Source organism: Hyposmocoma kahamanoa, unplaced genomic scaffold, assembly GCF_003589595.1.
Source record: "Hyposmocoma kahamanoa isolate Upper Pololo Valley unplaced genomic scaffold, ASM358959v1 202, whole genome shotgun sequence".
Classification (NCBI taxonomy): Eukaryota; Metazoa; Arthropoda; class Insecta; order Lepidoptera; family Cosmopterigidae; genus Hyposmocoma; species Hyposmocoma kahamanoa.
The window spans coordinates 14,171,844-14,194,382 of NW_020653726.1; the positions used below are offsets into that span (position 1 = coordinate 14,171,844).

The 22,539-nt window shown below is 35.5% G+C and overlaps 6 protein-coding genes across 9 annotated transcripts in view; 2 read left to right on the forward strand and 4 right to left on the reverse strand.

Annotated features, from left to right (window-relative positions):
* Positions 1-2,350, reverse strand: part of LOC113226803 (pre-mRNA-processing factor 40 homolog A) — a 22,452-nt gene extending 20,102 nt beyond the window's left edge. For all 3 annotated transcript variants that reach the window (XM_026459564.1, XM_026459561.1, XM_026459562.1), the window contains exons 1-3: positions 2,220-2,350; positions 1,921-2,145; positions 1,649-1,804 (exon numbers count right to left, since the gene is read on the reverse strand). In XM_026459564.1, the coding sequence (XP_026315349.1) occupies positions 1,649-1,804; positions 1,921-2,145; positions 2,220-2,222 (384 nt within the window). In that variant the 5' untranslated portion in view covers positions 2,223-2,350. The remainder of the gene's footprint in view (positions 1-1,648; positions 1,805-1,920; positions 2,146-2,219) is intronic.
* A 2,161-nt stretch (positions 2,351-4,511) lies between these two features.
* On the forward strand, positions 4,512-5,527 carry LOC113226808 (barrier-to-autointegration factor). The gene is made up of 2 exons (XM_026459570.1): positions 4,512-4,809; positions 5,061-5,527. Exons 1-2 carry the CDS (start codon positions 4,684-4,686, stop codon positions 5,205-5,207), a joined length of 273 nt encoding a protein of 90 aa, XP_026315355.1. The 5' UTR covers positions 4,512-4,683; the 3' UTR covers positions 5,208-5,527.
* A 92-nt stretch (positions 5,528-5,619) lies between these two features.
* Positions 5,620-7,510, reverse strand: LOC113226805 (syntaxin-5). The gene is made up of 3 exons (XM_026459566.1): positions 7,050-7,510; positions 6,768-6,976; positions 5,620-6,346 (listed from the first exon to the last, which is right to left on the reverse strand). The coding sequence occupies exons 1-3, from the start codon at positions 7,456-7,458 to the stop codon at positions 5,882-5,884; spliced, it is 1,083 nt and encodes a 360-aa protein (XP_026315351.1). The 5' UTR covers positions 7,459-7,510; the 3' UTR covers positions 5,620-5,881.
* Positions 7,511-10,328: 2,818 nt separating this feature from the next.
* Positions 10,329-12,941, reverse strand: LOC113226806 (magnesium transporter NIPA2). Its single transcript, XM_026459567.1, has 3 exons — positions 12,287-12,941; positions 12,054-12,196; positions 10,329-11,616 (listed from the first exon to the last, which is right to left on the reverse strand). Exons 1-3 carry the CDS (start codon positions 12,504-12,506, stop codon positions 10,933-10,935), a joined length of 1,047 nt encoding a protein of 348 aa, XP_026315352.1. The 5' UTR covers positions 12,507-12,941; the 3' UTR covers positions 10,329-10,932.
* A 645-nt stretch (positions 12,942-13,586) lies between these two features.
* Positions 13,587-18,142, forward strand: LOC113226804 (ribonucleoside-diphosphate reductase large subunit). The gene is made up of 5 exons (XM_026459565.1): positions 13,587-13,714; positions 14,051-14,139; positions 14,400-14,577; positions 15,782-15,981; positions 16,110-18,142. The coding sequence occupies exons 1-5, from the start codon at positions 13,675-13,677 to the stop codon at positions 18,018-18,020; spliced, it is 2,418 nt and encodes an 805-aa protein (XP_026315350.1). The 5' UTR covers positions 13,587-13,674; the 3' UTR covers positions 18,021-18,142.
* A 7-nt stretch (positions 18,143-18,149) lies between these two features.
* LOC113226807 (TATA-box-binding protein-like) lies at positions 18,150-22,370 on the reverse strand. Of its 2 annotated transcripts, none has more exons than XM_026459569.1 (6): positions 22,108-22,370; positions 21,674-22,023; positions 21,445-21,591; positions 18,794-18,890; positions 18,500-18,698; positions 18,150-18,446 (listed from the first exon to the last, which is right to left on the reverse strand). In XM_026459569.1, exons 1-6 carry the CDS (start codon positions 22,204-22,206, stop codon positions 18,409-18,411), a joined length of 930 nt encoding a protein of 309 aa, XP_026315354.1. In that variant the 5' UTR covers positions 22,207-22,370; the 3' UTR covers positions 18,150-18,408. The 2 variants fall into 2 exon arrangements, with proteins under 2 accessions (XP_026315354.1, XP_026315353.1); XM_026459568.1 differs by having other exon boundaries at positions 18,150-18,427; positions 22,108-22,368.
* Positions 22,371-22,539: the final 169 nt, after the last annotated feature.

The following is a 22,539-nucleotide window of genomic DNA, read 5'->3' on the forward strand; positions in this document are numbered from 1 at the left end:
ATTATAGTTAAGTTCAAATTAACTGGTCGATCAGAAGTGAAACAGTTGACGACACCCGTCATTTGTTTCGAACTCGGGCTAGCCAATCGGAACACAGTTGTCACAGTAATAATATAGCAGAATAGTTTTCAAACAAATTAAATGACATTTCGTCTCTATTTCTGGTTATATACTCGATGGCTTGAAATCTCAGATGTTAGGAGCACTGCCACTGCGCCCGTCACCCTGAGACATAAGTTAACAAGTCCCATGTGCCAGTAATTTCACCAGCACCCTTGCCCTTCAAAACCAGAACGCAGTAAGTAATGCTGACATTCTGCTTGTCAGCAGAAATAGGTAAGGTAGCAGTACCTTACTGGAAGAACTCTTTCACAAGGAACTCAACTGCTACTAATTGTGTGTGGAAAAAATACTATGTGATGTTGATTGTTTAAAATTTTCTTCCAAATATACAATTATAATACAATTATAGTATACTAAAATATGAGTAATCCAATGCCATTTACGAATTTCCACCAACATGAAACAATATAAACTATGCACTTTATAGTGGCAACTTCTGTTATTTTCATTACTTTCCACAGTGACAATTCGTAATTTTTCAGTTTTGACAACACTTGTTGAGCATTTTAGGGTACATATCTTATTGAATCCTTAGCGCCCAGTTACACGAGGAGAAAGATGTAGCGCGACTGCCGCGCGGCGACCACCCAGTTACCACGCTTTCATATACATTTATGACGAAACTGAATTATATTTACTAGGCAACAATACTTAAATTCCTCTGAATAATTTTTTTTTTAATAATTGAACAACAACCGCCCGGCTGCCGCACGGCCCGCCGTGTAGACCAAATTCAAACTCCCTCGCGCTGGAACACTCATTTAACTTAAAACGTAAAAGCTAAATAAATAGAGCGGATTTTGCCGTGACAGTTAGACGCACGCGGTCGCTGGGTGGCGGAAACGCGGCAGCCGCGCGGTGAGCGCGATGAAATTCGGTGTCGATAAATGCGCCCTTAGGGATATTGTTAACTAAAAAAACACCAATGCTATTTATTCTAAGAAGTTATGGTCAGAGATGGACTCTGTAAGGCCAGAACCCACAGTGTCTGTCTTGGTAGGGACCAATAAAAACAAATAATCAAGAATATATAATGATCTGCCTCTGAACGGTTACCATACTGGGCTGCCACGCAGAGGTCCTGGATTCCTTCCCAGCCTGGGAAAAATAATATATGTATGACCTAAATTTATTTCTCTCGTGACTTTGGGTATACTTTGTGGTTGTCTATGTGTGTGTCCATGGCACCCGCAACACAGGGTTTCCCTAGTGCTGGGCTATGAGTGTGTTGCGTTATTATTATACACAAAGGTTCAAAAAGTTCTCATAACAACACTTGAACAGCCCTTGTGGTTTGTAGGTACACAAGGGAAGCACAGTCAACACCTGCCTGCCCTGAAAACTCCTTAAGCTTAAAAAGCAAGAAGTCTTAATGCAGTAACTGTTGTTTTAAATTGGTCATGGCCTTTTCAATTTAGATAGTTTAGAAGAGTATGTAGCCTAGTAGCACATATGTTACTATAATGATCCCCTGTGCTAAGTCTGTGTACAAAACTGTAATAATCATCTGAAAATTAATTCTGACCTCTGCTGCAGTTTTCAATTCATCAGGTTTCTCCCAGAGGCTTTGCTTAGTGACAGAGTTGTAGTAGTATATTCGGCCATCAGGAGCTTTGTGTTCAGACCAAGGGCTGCTCTGATTGGCCATTGGAGCTACATCAGGTGCTGGCGCATTCAAGTCCTGGAATTTGTAGTTTATGATCACAGCCTACGCATCTTGAAACTAATACTTTAAGATCATTAAAATGTGGTGAATTTAAAATTTAAAAGGAAACAAGACTTCATGTGAGTACTTACGGCTTTGAACGAGGGGAAACCCGGCGGAGGCATGGAAAACGCCGGTATCATCGGAGGGAAACCCATGGGTGGTGGTATACCGGGCATGCTGGGTGGCAAGCCCGGTACTGGTGGCATGGCCACAGTTGATGGAATAGGCGGCGCTAACCCTCCCAGTATCGGCGGTGGCAGCATAGGTGCCGTGCCGATCAGCCCGGGGGAGCTGGTACCCGCATTTGGAGTCTCCTAAACAAATAAATACACATTCATACGCTGATAACCGATGGATAAATAAATAATTGAAATCACAGATAACTTACCATCCCTGCGGCTATGATCAATTTCCAGACATAGAAGTTAGTGATTTGTACTTTATTTTAATGAGAAGTGCGTGAAATCTCTCAGAATATCACAAAAATTGTGATGAAAATCACAGATGAAAATTAGGCGAATTGCGAAAATGTCAAAGCAAGCATCACACCGATTCACAGATCACACTTTATCACAGATTTTTTTATGTAGAATTTTAACGGCTTTGGCATGGTGCCACCCAGCCTAAGCATCACAGACTTTGTAGACAAAACCGTAGATGATACACTATAATAGAAAGGCATCATGTAAGGACAGAGGGACAGGCATTGACTTACAAGTCAATGGGGACAAGTTAAAAATTATCGCTTTGCCAGAATTTCTAGTAATGTGGGTATCTTTCTAATAATGTGGGTATCGACAAAACTATTGAGTGCGGAGTAACCAAAATAAACCAATGTACTGCTTTACATTGGTTTATTTTTTGGCTATTTTTAGTCGAGCTGCCATAGCATTTTTGTTTGTGTGAATACTGCAGCTAAGTAACCATCGGGGTAGGCAGAGACTACCACCTTCACCTACGATCCTGACACATGTCTTTCCCTTCATTAAAACACGTCAATACTTTCATACATATTCTGATACATATCTTTCGCCTTATGTCGAAAATGTTACGCGTCAATCTTACGCGTCAATGTTTCATACACGTTCGTCGGCGAACAGTAAGTACTTTTACGTGGTCTTTAATATTTTTTCTTTAGCACGTTCAAGCTTGCAGTGGAATTCGTTTACACTACGTGTCTTTATTTTCAGAACTCCGGCAGCGTTATAAATTTTGGTAGCACGTACAGAACACATCAAGCTTGACACTTTGAAATTTGAACCATTTTTATCATAAGCGGCATAGAGTTCGATTCGGTTCGATTTAAATCTTAAGTGTCAAGCTTGACGTGCTCTTGACCCTGTACCGTACAAGTCAATGACCTTTGGATCAAGTAGGATCGGTGATTGCGAATCTATGCTTACCGCACATTGACTTACAAATAAATGGACGACGGGTCTAATAAAAAAAACCACGAAAAAAATGTCCCAAGTCAACCTATTCGAAATTTAAATTGCAATGTCATCGCAGTATCGCGCTGTTAGTCGAACAAATGAAGACTAAAACGGAGTTTGGCGCTCTGTATACGATTTTAGCGCCTTACAAGTGCGGACACTTTTAGCGCGGACCCGACGTCCATATAATTGTAAGTCAATGTTACCGCAACATTGTTTTAAATTCTTTAAAAAAAAAATAAGAATTTTTTCCAGATTTGGGTTCAGTTTCGGATTAGAATGACCTCTGCAAATATGGCGAGAATGCATATCAACACATTGTATATTTATATCGATATTTTTATAAATTGCCCATCCCTATATCTGCAAATTGTGATTTAAGTGAAAGTAAAACATAAATTGACTCCCGCCGCTTAAAAGACTATTTAATAAACCGAAATAAGTGAGCTTAAGTTATTTGGGAGAAAGGGAAAACATAATTGATTACAATTTAGAACTACAATGGCAAATATTACTGAGGATCCCGATAATTAAATGACGACATGGCTCAAAGTACTTGTATCCAAGCCAAAACTAATAATAAAAAAGTGAGCCTTCGAAATTCACTTTTCATCATCATTCATCACTATCACTACGTACTTCTCATGCTCAAAAGTTCGTATTTATGCGGGTGTAGGCTGCATAAAATAGGATTTTATGCTCTAGTGCATAAAATAAAAACCCATCACGTTAAATATGTATAATTGTTGTAATTTTACATTCAATTTTAATTAAAGAATCGATTATTTGTAATATTGCTGTTTAATTTTAAGTGATAAGCAGGGTGTATAACTCGTTCATAAAACCCATTTTACCCTCGACGTGTTTTGCACTTGTTATACAATCTACTATTTTTCAATTTGAAAGATTTTTTTTTTCCGGAAAATTACCCAACAGTGATTTGACGGCAACGATATTTTGAAATAATTGCATGCGCGTTTCTCGGTAACTTTTGTAAACACAGTATTAATGTTACCACAAAGTTATTTCTAGCACCCGATCACAAATAGAACCATTTTAATATATTGTGGGTAAAACAAGTAAAATTTTTATTTGACTTGACCATATATGAAAAACCCAATAACGTTCATTGTTCAAGTTAATTATTGTTAGTCACAAACTAAAAATACAAGAAAGAACTGGTAAATAAAGAACTGGTAAAGTAATTACTTCCCCAAATTTAGTAGTAAAAGTAGTAAGCTGGCTATACTACGCCGAAAACGGTTACTTTTGTCTACTCTATGATTATTCGCGCTATGCGTAATTCGCATGCTACGCAAGTTTTAAGCTTGTTATTGCTATCAAATTTGAAAATAAATATCGCGATTAGTCAACTTTGTTGTTTTGGTATTAAAATTCAATAAAAACAAACTTGATAAAATGTCGAGTACATCGCAAAAGCACAGAAACTTCGTTGCTGAGCCTATGGGAGAGAAACCTGTGAGTGAATTAGCAGGCGTCGGAGAAGTTTTGGGACGAAGACTTGAAACAGCCGGATTTGATAAGGTAACTACTGCAATATTGTTTACAAACGACGTGAACGTTAATTATTTAGAGTAAGAGCATTAAATTTCTAACCTATAAGAACACTCTTGGTTTCTATTCTGTGTAACAATCTCCTATGTCACTTTCCATCTTGATTGTTGTTTCAATATAGCTTATCGTTTTACATTTTATTCACTTTATGAAACTGAAATAGTAGTAAATGTCGACATACTTAATAGTTTATGCTCAAAGTTGCAATTTTTGAATTACAGGCTTATGTTGTTCTCGGCCAGTTCCTGGTACTGAAAAAAGATAAGGAGCTCTTTCAAGAGTGGATGAAGGAAACCTGCAATGCTAACTCAAAACAGTCCACAGACTGCTATCAGTGTTTGAAAGACTGGTGCGATGAATTTTTGTAAATCTGTGCCATGGACTGCATACTACAATCTTGCATAAATAATGTAATTTTAAGTGCATTTCTCGGTCATATTTTGTAATTTTTTATTATTTTCCTCACCACATTTCATTATAAAGTACTGCATAAGTATTAACAAAGCTATTTACATAGCTCGCTAATTTAATGACCGCATCCAAATGTTATTGAATAAAGAAATAATTAAATATAATTGTAAAGTGTAATCTTCTAAAACATTCTAAATAATTGTACAAGTACATTGCAATTTTTTTATGTTTTACTAACAAGACTATTGTTATTAGGTCAGGTAAATAAATGTATCAATTTTATATTCATAGTTTTACTGTAACATAAAATATACATATTCACATTATATTCAATTATAATACATAATGACAAATGTTAGATGATTCATCAGTCTGTCAACAAGTTCACTTTGGTGTTATGGAGTTTTTCACTAATTGGAACTACTTCTGTTGCAATTGTAATGAAAATGTAAACTACATAATATGTACAAATATAATGTTACTAAAAATAAATGTTTCTTTGAATCAAAAGTAGAATGATGGATTTAATTAGGTAAAAATGGTATGAGAACAGATATAGCAAGACTGGAATGCTGGTAAATTTACTACACCGGTTATACTAACCCCACGACCTAAAATGGAAAAGCTCAACTCAAGCCATGACCACAACAAAAAATATGAAGAAGAATATCAACACTCCAAACACCTTGAACATGAGAGCTCTGTTGCCTGTAATACTTTGAAAATACTTCATGATTTCTCTATGACCTGCCTCTACATTCATTTCTGTTTCTTGGATGTTGGCATCAATCCGGCCTATGGCTTCATCTTGTTCTTTCACCATATGTGCCAGTTGCTGGAAAATACCTCCTAACTCAACAATAGTACTCTCTATGTTATGCATGGTCTCAGCTCTTTGCTGCATATACAATTCACTATCATCTCGTAAAGCTAACTGCTGGGTCTGTAAGCTGGACTGAGGATGATCCCCAAGGTCTATGCTCACTTCATCCTGCTGCAGTAGAGAGGGAACCTCTTTTACAATAGGTCCCACTCTTGAAAATTGCTCACGTCTGTTATTTTGATGCTTCAAGTTTTCTGATCGTACTTCTAAAACCTAAAATCAAAAATTATTAAATTGGCAATTTACACTATAAAAGAAAATTCTAAATTATGTAAGAATACTTGTGGGGAAAACTCTACAAGTGTATTTTAACGATAATTTTACCTATTTTGATTATTGTTTGCCTACATTTGAATATGTTTGTATACATATCAATGGTTTTCTAAAGAAACATAATTCATCAAGATGATTTAAAAAAATTAAGCATGAAGCAAGTTAAGCTTAGCTTCATTCGCGGCAGGTCCTGCACATAACTCACAAAGCTGACAAATTTTGTACCTGCTCAATGTTGTCACATGATTTTGATTTAGGCCAGTATTCATGAAAAGCAGTGATATGACACTGACACTGTTGTGAGTTAAGCAGTAACATAGAATATGGTTCAACACACTAATATTTTAAATGAAATGATTACCTGTTTGAACTGGTTACTCATCGATGCAAGTCGTGATTGTAATGCAAGTACTACACTGGAAGAGTGGCTGTGCATACTGTGGCGACCTCGGGGCATCTCTCCCAGTCTCGCAATTTGCTGATTGAGAGAACTTATGTCTCCTTTAATTATGTATGTCAACTCTTGTATCTCTGTTGGCCTATCATCAAATAAGGACTTCTTCTTGGCCACTAAAATAATTAATAAACAACACGCTATTATAGGAAATAACAATGTATATGTACGTAAGGTACATTTACTTACACAAGGCTAATTTTTCTAATTTGGCATAAGTGCTTGTAATGTTTTTGCTTATGACTTTTGCCATGCCCATAAATTGAGAATATGTCTCGAGAATGGCGACCTTGCGCTCATCGCGCACCACTGGCCGCACTAGTGTTCTTCCCTGTAAGCTGCGGACAGCCGCAGCGAACTCATTAGTCCTATCTCGGGCAGCCATTACTGGTTCGAAAACAAAATCTTCCAAGAAGTCAAATACGAAATCTTGCTCAGGACTGTCAAATGTGGAACGACTTGGTTGTGCGTACGCTAGAGGCGCATAGGGCTTTGCATATGACGATCCCTTCTTGTCTAGTTTGCTGTAGGAGTCTTCGTTTTCGATCAATGGTGTGCGATCCGACACACCTCCAACGTTGCGACGACGAGGGAGCATCGCATTCTAATTAATAGGTAACAGGGTAGACGCTTTTGTACTACGATTGACTGAAAATTTGTCAGTCTTCATTAAGAAAAATCACGCTTATTATTGTACAATTCTTGGAAAATCACTTCGACTTCAACTTTTGTGTCTATAGGAAAAGAACAATTTGTGTAAAGAAATGACAGCTGTTCGAGTTTGACGTTTCTTTGACACGTTTTACATACAAAGTTGCAATATGAAAAAATACTTGAAGGTATTCAAACGATTTTTTTTATTAAGAGTTTTGGCTTGGATATAAGTTCTATGAACCATGTCTGTTTAATTATCGGGATCCTCTAAAGTATTTTCCATTGTGGTTCTACAACATTATGTTTTCACTTTCATAACTTAGTTCTCTTGTTTGGGCTTTCTAAATAGAGTTTTAAGCAGCGGGAATCAATATTTATGTTTTCACTTTCACTTAAACACATTTTCCTTTGAATAAAAACTTTGAATTCGTAATTATTGGAATTTTCAGGATAAACTCTTTCGTAATTTGGTTTAAAATAAGGAATATAGCTTTAACTTTCTTCATCACTATTTTCTTCGTAATATACTCCCGGATACATAATTCGAGCCACCTTGTATCTTCAATATTAAATGCTTAGCTTAAACAAAGCTTGCTTGCCCAAAAATGCTATTATGCAACTTTGAAACTGGTATACTAAACGTCATCTCCTTATTGAAAATTTGAATTTAAAATATCGGAGAAAACTTTTTCTTCGATGCTAACTATATTTTTATATAAAATTTTATCTAGGCTAAAAATGCAAGGTGTATACTTAAAATAAAATATTAATCTTTGTAAAAATTGTACTTGTAATTGTAACTTCAAAAGCCCGCCATTTGGGATTCAAGCAAGAAGCTTTTTTGAGCCTAGGGAAAAATATCTATTTTGAAAAAATCATTTATTTCTCAAAAAATAAACATTTTCCGGATATTTTTCCACATTTGACGATGACACCTGTCAAGAATTGAAGTTACTGAACGAAAAGTACGTTAAAGTGTGCAGTATGGTTTCTGACCTTTGGCTGTTGCAAACTGATTTTTTTTAATTTATTAAGGCTTTGGCAAAGCCATCAGCCTAAACATGAAGTTTAATTGTTTCTGTACATATGGTCGCCACAAAGAGAATAGGCAATTTGAGGCGGCGTGCTTCGATTGACTCGGGATTCCTTAGAACGGGCCGGTACGGGTATTTTAGTTCGAAATTCGTATAATTTCGCGTTTTAATCTTCGATTAAGTTACAATAGCACTATCCTATTCCACTTTAAACTAGATTTCACAAAATAATTGAAAGTCAAAATAAAAACGACACTTTTCCTTCCAAAATGCCCAGAGCGAATCTTGCAAACTGAAGGAAGGTAAAAAAAAATACTGTCACTTTCTGTCACTGTCAATTCAAAAACATTTCAGTATAGTATACTGTTAAAAAATGTTTCACTTAGATTTATTTATTTAGCAGGTATCATCACTACAATGAAATGTAAAAATGATTTCCTACATAGCAAAAGTAATAAATTTATTTGCGGCTACTATCCAAAGCGTATTCCATATCGCATGGCTAATCGGAAAAGTTATCGTTTCCGTGCTAACTGGAATCTCATCTGCGTTACTGAATATTATAGAGAATGTGGCATTATTTTTTCAAATTGTATACGAAGATAACATACCTGTGTTTACTGAAGAATTACCGGCCATTGCAACCAACGTGATCAACATAATCAGCGAACAATGTACGCAATTACAAAATGGTGTTTTATTCGTGTTTAATGGTATAGGTTTCAAAGTAAGTGCAATATTTACTACAGTAAAGTGGTTTGTAGATGCAGTGATCTTAATAGTGTACGAAGTGCTGTTGCTTTTCAAGAATACAATAATATTTATTGGAGACACATTATGGTTTATATTGACATTTATACCAGTGCACCTTCCACTACTCATGAGGGCCGTTTTCAGAAATGTTACAGATGTTGTAGTGGCCTGGATAGTGGACTGTTATATGGCCTTACTAAAAGTAACAAATTTTTTGACTGATGTGCCTTTGGAGTCATTTATTGGATTAACAAGCACCATTGTGATTGTACGCCTCTGTGTACATTTTAGAGAGTGTATACAATCTCAGTTAACTACATTGTATTGGGCTGCGGTGAGGAAAATGTGGTACTATTATTATGCTTTCTATAATTACTTCATTGACCCTGAGGTGAGGGAGATAACACGTATGTCTGGTGGCCAAGAGATAAGGTCGAGGGACATAGACGAAAGTCCACCAGTTGATGATGAGAATGCATCTGATGCTCTCTGCGTGATTTGTCAGGAACGTCAAAAATGCGTATTGACACTGCCGTGTAGACATGTATGCTTGTGCACTGAATGCTGCATGCGATTGTATGGGTACCAACGCACTTGTCCTATCTGCAGGACTTTCATATACCATTCTGTCACTGTATATTTGTGATAGTAAGTGCTTGATATGAAAATGTTTATTACTGACTTTAATCAAAACATTTTCTAAAAATTAGTTATGATTTTGGTAAAGGTGTAGGACATGAAGATTATAATTGATCAATTGTTTTAAGAGTGATTTAAAGAATGCAAATGTGTATTGTGCATCACTGGAATTCCTTATCTAATTTCTTCATTGACTGTATGTGTGTACATTGTTGTTGTTATAAGCATTTTTTATATTGTGCATTTCAATTTTATATTGTAGTATAAAACTAGGGTTTCTATGTGATTTTATCTATATGGAAGTTAAGTACTTATAAGGTGACTTAAAATGTGTAGTGTGTTAATAAAAGAGATATATTTCATAATATAATTAAAAAGATCTATTTTTGTACTTTTTATTGTCTAATTACCTATCATAGTGTTATACTTTCACTTAGGTACTTAATAGTTACATGCCTTTGGTATTTACTTAAATAATTAATCTTACACAATGTACTTGATCATCCATAGCATAGGTTCCCCATTTTTTTTGCTCACTACTTAGGCAAGATAAAAAATTTCCTCACCACCACAAAAAATAATTGAAAACACATTATTTTTTATATTAACTTCACAAACATATCATGAGGAAAAATTATATATTTGTAGTGTAGTTTATATAGATAATGCAGGTGTTTTTCTTTCCAAATGCGGTAGCACCCTCTATTAGCATCAACACCTCACAATTGATTCCCAGGCCGCTATTGAACTACTAGGGGGCGGTAGGGACCACTTTATATAGATCATAGTTTCCCAAGAAAAAAAAAGTTATGTACCATACCAATGAACTAATTGTAACCTGCTGTTGAATGTTTCAGGCTAATTATATAGTTTGTAGTTACAATAACATTTTACTCAATACTGATCACATATTTTCACTTAACATTTCTTTCTATCTTTATTTATCTATTAAGTTTTTTTAAAATGTATGGCATCCAAGACTTAACCTGTTGTCATAACTGGTCATTTTGAATTCTTGTATGGTTTATCAAACCTATGCCAGTTTCCAATGTTGGATGATTTCTTCTATGTCTATCATTCAGATTTATATCCCGAAATGAAATATTAATATCTTTAAAAGCATTCAGCATAAATACAGCAACCATTACTACTAAGAAACCGCAGATACACCCTAAAATATCATTGGGGCTCATATGCTCCCATTCTTTGAACAACAGTCCTGAAGCAATAATTACAAGTACTGTAAACATTACATAATATATAGGAGTGACAATGCTAGTGTTGAATATGTCTAAAGACTTGTTTAAAAAATTCATTTGTATCATGATGCACACTATAGATGTGCCCAAAAGTAGCCAGAACATATAGTTAGTCAAATTATTGTTATCACCAGTAATGGACTCCTTTATGCCTAATGCTACTGCTTTGCAAAATACTACAGTGAGACTGCCAATGGCAGAACATAACAATAGATACACAGCTATATTGGAGTTGCCAAATCTAGGCACAAAGACAACTTTGATGATGAAACTCATTAAAAACATTATAAGTACATAACTTAAGAAAAAGTAATCACACAGCATGTAAGTAAGTTCATGGAATGTTTTGATCTCTTCAGATTTTGGTGAATGTATAACAAACATTACAGAGCCAATAATGCATAGGAAACATCCAATCTGAAACAAAAAAAGAATTACTCATTCAAATGCACATAGAAGTAGAAATGTTTTGAGAATGTTACAAAAACAAACAGAAATCACAAATCACATAGAATAAAATTACAAAGTAACAAAATTATTTAAATGAATGGATGGCATGAAAGAAATATACTATAATCGAATCAAGGCAAGTGCAAAATCGTTCTAGGATAGTAGTGTGGCAATTTAGCATGTGGTTTGTTCAAAATCATTTGTGTAGCTAGTGTGAAAAGTGGTCTATTGCTAAGTTTTACATGATTTTCAAAAATTATTTTCCTTAAAACGTTTGCTTTTCCTAAAAAAGAAATTTAGTTGCGACATGATTTATTTGTCCCAAAATAAGCACAACTGCAATATACACATATTATTAAATAAACAACAGCTAAGTACAGTTGAGCAAAAAAATAATACCATACCTTTCCAACAAAGTTGAGTGTTTCGTTAAGGAATTTGGATGCGAGTATTGCTGCAACAAGCACACTAAGAGCTCCTAATGGAGTTACAAGTGCAGCTGGTGCAAAAGCATATGCGAGCAGATTTGCTGCTTCTCCAATTCCCACTGAAAATTAATCATAGGTTAATAGAGATTTGTGACACATCAAATGACTCACAAGCTTTTCTTTTAAAGTAGAGGAAAATAAATACTCACTTGTTATTAACCCTAACCACCACAACCATTGCTTTAGGTAGGAATAGCCTCCAGCCGCCGCCCGAACATTTCCCGAACAGCTAATTTTCTTCAATGCCACCTTCTTAATTATAAAGCTAGAGCCAATGAAAACACTTGATGATATCGCGAGACTTAGGCCTATGACGAATGATGTACTGTCGTATTCCCGCCCGTCCAATGAGACTTGAGAAGTTTTCATCTTGACTCTCGTTAATATTAGCTTTACATTTGAAGTCACTCCACTTTAGTTCTGAGAGAATTGTCGGACTCAAAACTCAAAACACTTTTAAGTATGTTACTTCAATACATTCTGATTAGGGTACTACTATTATAATACAATCAATTATTATTGTCAAACTATATACCAATTTTTTTTGGTTCTGGGTACTTTTGAAATTCTGTTTCTGAATTTTGGGAATCTGAATCTGACACGCACTGGTTTTATTGATTATATTTTACTATGTGTGATTTAGTGTTGGGTCATGGAAAATTTTCCGTTCTTTTTCCAATCATATTGTTCAGAAAAATAAATATTTTTTCGAATATTTTTCCTTTAATTTCCACATTTGACATTGACATCTGTCAAAAGATGATGTTACTGAACGAAAACGATGGAGCCAACAACAAGTGGCGGTGGTGTGGTTGTTGGAGGTTTTTGCTGTTGTGAAATCTTCTTAAAGGTCGTATTCGCTCAAGTCGGGACTTGAGTATGATTTCTGAAAGTTTATAGTGCCTGAAATCATACTCAAGTCATGACTTGATATTGAGTACATTTCTGGAATACGACCCGAAATCTCGTTTTCCTTATTTCTGTCTATTTCTATCTGTTTGGCTTTTAGCTATAAGTTTATTTTATAATTCACGCTAAATAAAACTGCAAAAGATATTTCTAAACGTAAAACATACTATGAGCTTTCCATTCCAACATGGGCCTTTTGGAGGGAAAAGTGTCGGTTTTATTTTGACTTTCAATTATTTTGTGAAATCTAAGTTAGTGGAATAGGATAGTGCTATTGTACCTTAATCGAAGATTAAAACGCGAAATTATACGAATCTCGGAACTAAAATACCCGTATCGGCCCGTTTTAAGGAATCCCGAGTCAATCCAAGTACGCCGCCTTATATTGCCTATCCTCTTTTTGGCGGCCATATTTACAGAAACAATTAAACTTCATGTTTAGACTTTTGGCTTTGCCAAAGCCTTAACAAATTAAAAAAAAAAAATTTCCCGCGCATTCCGCTGTCAATCAATCTTAACGGTGGCTAAAGTGATAGGTGTTGGCTCAGTTTCTTCTCGACAAAAATTTTAAAGCCAGCTTTTTTCTTGCATTTCTTTGATTTAACCCACCTTACAAAAAATCTACACCATGGTTGGCAAAAGTAACAAGTTATACGTTCACAAACGAGGTAAGAAGTGTCTCTAAGCTCTATCCTTATTAACCATCACCTAATACAAAGAGTTTAATGGTTATAGGTCCTAATTCACTCCCGGAACAGTCAAACCAAAACCAATAAATTTTAATGTCTCAAATTGGTCCTAGCGAGAATCGAACGTTGGACCTCACACAAGCAGTTCAAGTTGTTGGACCACCAAGACCACAACTTAATTGACATAATTTTTTTGTTTAAAAAGTTAATCTATACAGATGTAAGATAAATATTTGGTTAAGATTGTGGAGTTACATTGTGTTTGAATTATTGATTATTGTAATCTCATTATTTTGTTCAATGTTACAATTTTAGGAGGTAGGGTGGAAGAGGTGCATATTGACAAGATCACTTCTAGGATTAAAAAACTATGCTATGGCCTGAATATGGACTTTGTAGACCCTGTAAGTTGGATTTTGTAATAGTGCTGTACTGTCCTCCTTGTTATGACTAACGCATTCGCATTTTGGTATCTTTCCAGATATGACACCTAGTTTTTTATTTGATTAATAAAAGGAAATTTTTGCTGATTTCAAATATGTTAACTCAATTTTGCTAAAAATGTTGTTTACATTAGTTATGATAAGGAGAGCTGTATAGGCGCATCTTATAAGAATTTCTTTTTGGGAGAATAAATAAGCATTTTAAACTATCATTTTAACAGGTGTCTATAACACTAAAAGTTATCAATGGTATTTACTCTGGAGTGACAACAGTAGAACTGGACAATTTAGCAGCAGAGACAGCTGCTACAATGACTACTGACCACCCAGACTACGCAGTGCTTGCAGCAAGACTGGCTATATCCAACTTACATAAGGAGACTAAAAAGCATTTCTCAGGTATATAATTAATAGTTATATTCACATTTTATAAGCTGTATGCAGTGTTGGGCGTTAATCAATTAAATTTCAATCAATAATTCAATCAGATTAAAAAATCAATTCAATTGAAATCAATTGCAATTAAATCAATTGCAACGCGTCGCAATTGATTTAATTGCAATTGATTTTAATTGCAATTGAATTGATTTTAATTAATAACGCACACACTCAACATAGCCCCGCACTAGGGAAACCCTGTGTCGCGGGTGCCATGGACACACATATAGACAACCACAAATTACACCCAAACTCACGAGAGAAATAAATGTAGGCCATACAAATATTTCTCCCGGCCCGGGAATCGAACCTGGGACCTCTGCGTGGCAGTCCGGCATGGTAACCGTTCGGCCACGGAGGCAGTTATCTGGGGACCCCAAGCGGGAACACCAACTGGGGCCCACAAGCGGGGACACCAACCGGGGGCCCCAAGCGGGGACACCAACCGGGGGCCCCAAGCGGGGACACCAACCGGGGGCCCCAAGCGGGGACACCAAGCGGGGACCCCAACCGGGGCCCCCAAGCGGAGACCACAAGCGGGGACCCCAAACGGGGCCCCCAAGCGGAGACCACAAGCGGGGCTCCCAACCGGGGCCTCCAACCGGGCCCCCTAACCTGCCCCCAGCAGGCCCCCAACCGGCCCCCACAACCAACGCCCTAACTCACCCCCATATGCCTTATAAATTTATCATAATTGTCAGTTTTAATTGTTAATCAAAAACATTGAAAAGATTGAAAATTGATTAATTGTTAATTGTAGATATTTGCGATTAACGATTGATCAATCGTTAGTTGCGAGAACCGCAATTAACAATTGATTAATTATCAATTGTCAATTATCAATTGTTAATTGCGGTTCTCGCAACTAACAATTGATCAATCGTTAATTGCTGTTTCGCAATTGACAATTAATCAATTGTCAATCTTTAATTGCCAGAACAATTAAATTTTGCCCAACACTGGCTGTATGTTATTGGGATGCAAAATCTGTGGGAATTATATGTAATCAAATTTGTTACAATTTTTCTACCAAACATAACACTAACTTGTTTTTACTACTATTGCTCCAGATTTTTTAAACCTCGATAAGGTAAGCATTAATGTTTTTTATTTCAATTCTAAAAAATGCTTCAAAATTAATTATGAAACTATCTCCTGATTTCAGATGTTATGACAGATCTTTATAATATTATTAATCCATTCACCAAGAAGAAGGCTCCAATGATTTCTGACTACCATTATGACATAATCATGAAGAATAAGGAGAGATTGGACTCAGCCATTGTCTATGACAGAGATTTCAAATATAACTACTTTGGATTCAAAACCCTTGAGAGGTCTTATCTTCTCAAGCTAAATAAGAAGGTAATTAATATCTAGTTTTGGATGGAAGTAAAATAGTAAAAAATACATGCATCTTACCTGTTATTTCTAGTTATTTATTATTATCAAGTGCAAAATGTGAACTAAGATGACACATATAACAATTACAGGTGGCAGAGAGGCCTCAGCACATGCTTATGCGTGTAGCTATTGGAATCCATGGTGATGATATTGACGCTGCCATCAACACATACAACCTGTTGTCAGAGAAGTATTTTACACATGCTAGCCCCACTTTATTCTCAGCTGCAACTCCCCGACCTCAATTGTCCTCTTGCTTTCTCATTGCTATGAAAGACGATAGTATTGAAGGTATTTATGACACATTGAAACAATGTGCACTCATTTCGAAATCTGCGGGTGGAATTGGAGTCCATGTACATTGCATCAGAGCCAAAGGGACATACATTGCTGGCACAAATGGTGTCTCCAATGGCCTTGTTCCCATGCTCAGAGTATACAACAACACAGCTAGGTATGTTGATCAGGGTGGGAATAAAAGACCTGGAGCATTTGCAATATATTTGGAGCCATGGCATGGCGACATTTTTGAGTTCCTAGATCTCAAAAAGAATACTGGAAAGGAGGAAGTCCGTGCCAGAGAGCTGTTCTATGCACTCTGGATACCTGACTTGTTCATGAAGAGAGTGGAAAACAATGAAAACTGGAGTCTAATGTGCCCTCATAACAGCCCTGGCTTAGCTGACTGTTGGGGAGATGAGTTTGAAGCTCTTTATGAAAAATATGAACAAGAAGGGAGGTATATTAGGCAGGTTAGGGCACAGATTTTGTGGAAGGCAATCATTGAGGCACAAGTAGAAACTGGTACACCATTTATGCTGTACAAAGATGCATGCAACAGGAAAAGTAACCAAAAAAACCTAGGTACAATTAAATGCAGCAATCTATGCACTGAAATTGTAGAGTATACTTCAGCAGATGAAATTGCTGTATGCAACTTGGCTTCTATTGCACTCAATATGTTTGTCAATGAAGACAAAACATACAATTTCATGAAATTGAAGGAAGTAACCAAAATTATTACCCAAAATTTGAATAAAATCATAGATAATAACTATTATCCTGTTCCTGAAGCAAGAAACTCTAACATGAGACACAGGCCCATTGGTATTGGGGTACAAGGTCTGGCAGATGCCTTTGTGTTAATGCGCATTCCTTATGAAAGTGAATCTGCAATGAAGTATAATCAGCAAATATTTGAGACCATCTATTATGGTGCACTGGAGGCAAGTTGCGAACTTGCTGAGAAAGATGGGGTGTATGAGACTTATGAAGGTTCTCCTGCAAGCCAGGGAATTCTGCAGTATGACATGTGGAACAAGACCCCTACAGACCTGTGGGATTGGGCTGCTCTTAAAGAGAAAATTGCCAAGCATGGACTTCGTAATTCACTTCTGTTGGCTCCTATGCCCACAGCCTCTACTGCTCAAATCCTTGGTAACAATGAGTCCTTTGAACCATTCACTTCAAACATATATCAAAGAAGAGTACTTTCTGGAGAATTCCAAGTGGTGAATCACCATCTCTTGCATGATTTGACTCAAGCCGATTTATGGGATGAGGACATGCAGAATCTTATTATTCATAACAACGGTTCTATTCAAAATATTGAAGCTATACCCAAAGAAATTAGAGATCTCTACAAAACTGTTTGGGAAATATCTGTAAAAACCACTATACAGATGGCTGCTGACAGGGGAGCTTTTATTGACCAAAGCCAGTCTTTCAACATCCATGTTGCTGAACCAAACTACGGAAAACTGACATCAATCCATTTTTATGCCTGGAAGATGGGTTTGAAAACAGGAATGTACTACTTGCGCACTAAGCCTGCCGCAAATGCAATTCAGTTTACAGTTGACAAATCCAAAGTGCAGACAAAGGTGACAAACGGTAACGGCATTCTTCCTGAGAGGGATTCTGAAAGAGATGAGGCTGACATGGCTGCAATTACTTGTTCCTTGCAAAACAAGGATGCGTGCTTTAGTTGCGGTTCATAAGCTAATTAAGTTATAAATAAATGTGTACTTAGTATTTGATCAATGTGAACTATTAGTTCATAATAATATTATAAATTAGAATAATATTTTGCACAATTAATAAAATAAATAAAAGAGCATCACTCAAAATGTCCTTGTTTTACTTATGTCTAGATTTGTTTCACAAACTTAAATTGAGTATAATATAATGTACTCAAAACAAATCATTGAAGTAATTTACCACAATTCAAATAATTATATAATATAATCGCATTACCTATTATTACAGTAAATATTTAAATAATTATACTTGCAATAATTAACTAACATTATAATTCTTGGTCTATTCGATTAGCTCTTCCTGTAACTTCTGAGAATTGGATAAATAATGTCTAATGCCTCATTGATTTCATTCCTTGTTTTTCCTCCTGCAAATAAATTCATTTTCTGCAGTTTTGATGTTAAACATTCAAATTATCATTTGATATTTTGTCATTTACCTGTGAATACTATTTTTCCATTAACAAAAATCAGTAACACAACTCTTGGTCTAACCATCCTGTATACTAGTCCAGGGAACAGTTCTGGTTCATAAGACGTGAATTGGCCATGAGCTTGTTGCAAAGCCTCTAGCCTCACTGGGAATCTTAAGTCTGCTGTTGCTATGAAGTTTTGAATTTTAAAATCTAAAAATTTTGCCTGAAAATGAAAGTAATCTATTATGTGGTTTGTTAATTTAAAAATTAAGTTTTTGTTCAAAACTTTTTCAGAGTATTTTAATAGTGAGCACTCACAGAGAACCCGAGTTTCTGAATGATTCTTGCAAATTTTCTAGCAGCAATGTAAGAGTCATGTTCATTTCTAGTTCCTGTGCATACAATTTTTCCAGACCTGTAGTATAGTTTTGAATTATTATAAGTTAAATCTTAGTTACTTGATAAATAGATAAAGATTATTATTGTCACAATCAAATAGGCCCATTTTGACACCTGTCATCGCAACATACAGAGTAAAGGCCCATTTAGATGGAGAGTTTCTCGTCTCGAAGATACGATTATGAAAAGAATATAAAAAACTTTTCTCGTCTAAACATTCGCGATTATCGCCCTTCCACGTGAACGATAATCTCCTCGTCTTTCAATATTGAACGTCTTCGTGTAAACAAAACTTAAAAGCAAAAATCGTTTTTCGAGTTTTTGTGCCAGCCGTTTCTATCCTGAGTACAGTGCGCGAGGGTGTTTTGATTATCACTGCTTTTCTAAGACAAGAATTAAGGAAAGGAAAAGGAAAAAAAGAGTTCGAAATGTTATAAAATTTAAAAAAAAAATTAAAAATAATATGTATTTCTATACAGAGCAATGAACTTAACATTATCGGCCGTTCCAAATTTGAATGATTTTTGCGTCATTTTGATATATTCATAGTCAATACCGCAGTAATCACTGAACTCGAATGACGATTCTCGCACTCAAAACGTTTCGAACCGATTTGTACGATAATCGTATGAACTTGAAAAAATGTCATACGAGATCGTGTTTAGACAAGTCGAAAACTCGTAAGTAAAAATCTCCTTACTACATATTTCTCTGTGTAAACAGTCGAGGAGGCGATTAAGTTGCTCGCGAATCTCGTATGACATAATCGTAGGCGCGATTTTAGTTCTTGCCTGAATGTAAACATTATGATACGATAATCTTATGGCGATTATTTCTTACGATAAGCGCGTATATTTTTCGTCACGAAGCGTGCGATAAACTCTCTCCATCTAAATGGGCCTTTAGTAGAAATCAGTGTGGTCAATTGAAAATTTGCAAAAAAAAGAAAATGTAACCTGGCCTTAGAGGATGGAAAAAAATAAAGGAAAGGAGTTGCCTTGTCTACGGAATAAACGTCCCTACCTAAACCAAAAATATCCACCACAAATGGCAGATTTAGTGTTGTACCATAATTATATATAAGTCAATATCTACATGCAAATGTATGGCTTGAATGTTGAAACTGTTGTTACTATGTTTTATGTTTGCAAATTTGTGTAGTTTAATGTAATCAAAGTATGATTAATACTAGACTATAATTACTAGGCAAGTAATGAGCCATTTTAATCAAAATTAAATATAAAGTTATTTACCAATAAATATAACGATGGAATTGCATTATCATGTAATACAGTTACATTCAAAGTTCTATTTAAATTTGAATGGAGCGAACAAACTAAGATGGTATTTGACCCAATATTTATGTTCGGCAGTCCTATAATTTCCAACCATTCTTTCATTCTTTTTTCATTTGTAGATATACTTTAAAAATAATAAAAACCTCGTAGTGAATTATTTCAATAACATAGTGTCGATAATGTGTACTTACAAGACAACACTATCTCAAAATAAACAAACAGGCAATCTAAAGTAACCAAAGCAAAATTCGGCAAGACTTATTAAATGAGTCCAATTACTCGTACATGAGACGAAATATCTCATCTCATATCTATTGTATGATTTATAAGCAGAAAAATAACAAATGCCGGTGTAATGTAACATTCGGTTGAGTTCCGCTTTTTCTACTGCCGCACCCCTTAATGTTGCAGCGACGCATTTTTATCAATACTTAATTGTTCTCACTGTCAATATTTTTGTCCATTTCATTACAATCCATGTGAATAATTCACTAAAACATTTGGCCAAACATTGGTTTTGACATTTGGTGTACTTCCCTTTGACAACCGGATATGGATGTCAAAGGGTACTCCAAAAATGGTAAAATGAGGACAGTTGGCATTTAAGATGACGGTACGTATTTTCGATTCCCGTGTTTGACATAAATCAATGTAGTGCTGTTACTTTTGCATGCAGTAGTTAAACAAAGACAATAAAATGTTTATGTTTTCACTGTCTAAATGCATCATATACATACATATAACGTCTGATTTATATATGTCAATATAACATGTCCTTTGGTTTCCATAGTCTAAGAACCTGGCTTTACTACTTTATGTACTACTCTTGAACTTATTTTAAGAAAGTTAGTATTTTTAGGTAAAATCAAACGCAATTGGTGCAATAGATTGGTTACAACTATTATTAAAGATAAAATGGATTGAGTATACGATTGTTTTTCAAATGGATTATAGTAATTCAAAATTGCATTTTTGGTATTCATACAAAAATAAGACTTGAAGTCTTCTGTAGTATAATAAAATTAATGCCTTTTTTAAAACCATTGGGTTCGTAATTATTTGTTTATTGTTTTGTTGATTTCATTCATTATGTCTATCATCAGTCTTAGCAGTCAGAATAAGCCTACTACATTGTGACAATTATACATAAAGAGCAAACTATAGACTTTTATTTTATTACAGTTAATAGGGTTCTAATAGGTTACTTTATGTGGTAGGTTTTATATTTATCGTGATTCATGACCCACATAATTTAAGTAATATTTGATTTACCGAAAAACTAGAGCAGTTGCCCGTGGTTCAAGTATTTTCATAACCACTCCTTGAAACCTTGCAGGATTGTATTCTGAAAACCTAGTTTTGCAGTAAATATCCAGCAATTTCAGTTCGCACCCTAAACTGACCGTAGATACACAATTTCTGAAAAATTAAACTCACATCAGGTTTTCTTTTTCTAATCAAATTTGGATCTAAGAGATATTGTATTTACCACTTAACTCACTGTATTTTAATGCTGTTTTTGGCTTGTGCTGTGCCGCTGACCATTGGTGTAATGGCAGCCAAAGAACTATGAGGATTTGCATGCTGAGGTGTAAACGAACTATGAGTTGGAGTTAACACTACGTCACTAAGTACTCTGGGCTGCGTAGACGCGCTGTAGTCACTACGAGCACTTTCTGGTCTCTGTACAGGTGTCCGTATCACACTGATAGGAGCACTAGACTGAGATACTAAATTCACAGTGTTGATAACAGGCACTCTATTTTGTATTGTATCGTTTTCATATTGTTGATTTATTGATGAGCTTTCTGCATTGTTTGACCTGGGATCTTGATTGTCGATGTCCATTTGCTGTAATGAGTATGTGTCTAATATAGTTATGATGTAACGAGTATGAAAGCATGATATTAAATATTGCAATAAGTGTACTTTTACCTGTATGCCTTCGTCGTTCCATCTAGGTATGGGAACAGACGGCGTAAGCCGTTTCATAGGACTCGCAAGGTTACTCGACGAGCTATTGCTTTCTTCCATATTTGTAACCGTTTTTCTTATTCAATATTTATGTCCCTTTAAATTACTAGTTTACCAATCTCGTCATATTTTGTAAATAGATCAATATATTTGCACTTTCAGTATGTACCAAAGTACACTTTGATTTGCACACAAGCAGCTAAGTCGTAGACACTGTCTACGAGACACGCTACGGAAACACTCTAGTATTTGAGCCGACCATAGACAATCATCCTCATCATCCATTTTATTCAGAACCTAAATATCAAACTGACGTACTGGGTATGGAGGTCTTATTTAATTGGACGTCACGAGGCCCATGGCGTTTGACAAGTGCTTGACACAAAAAACATT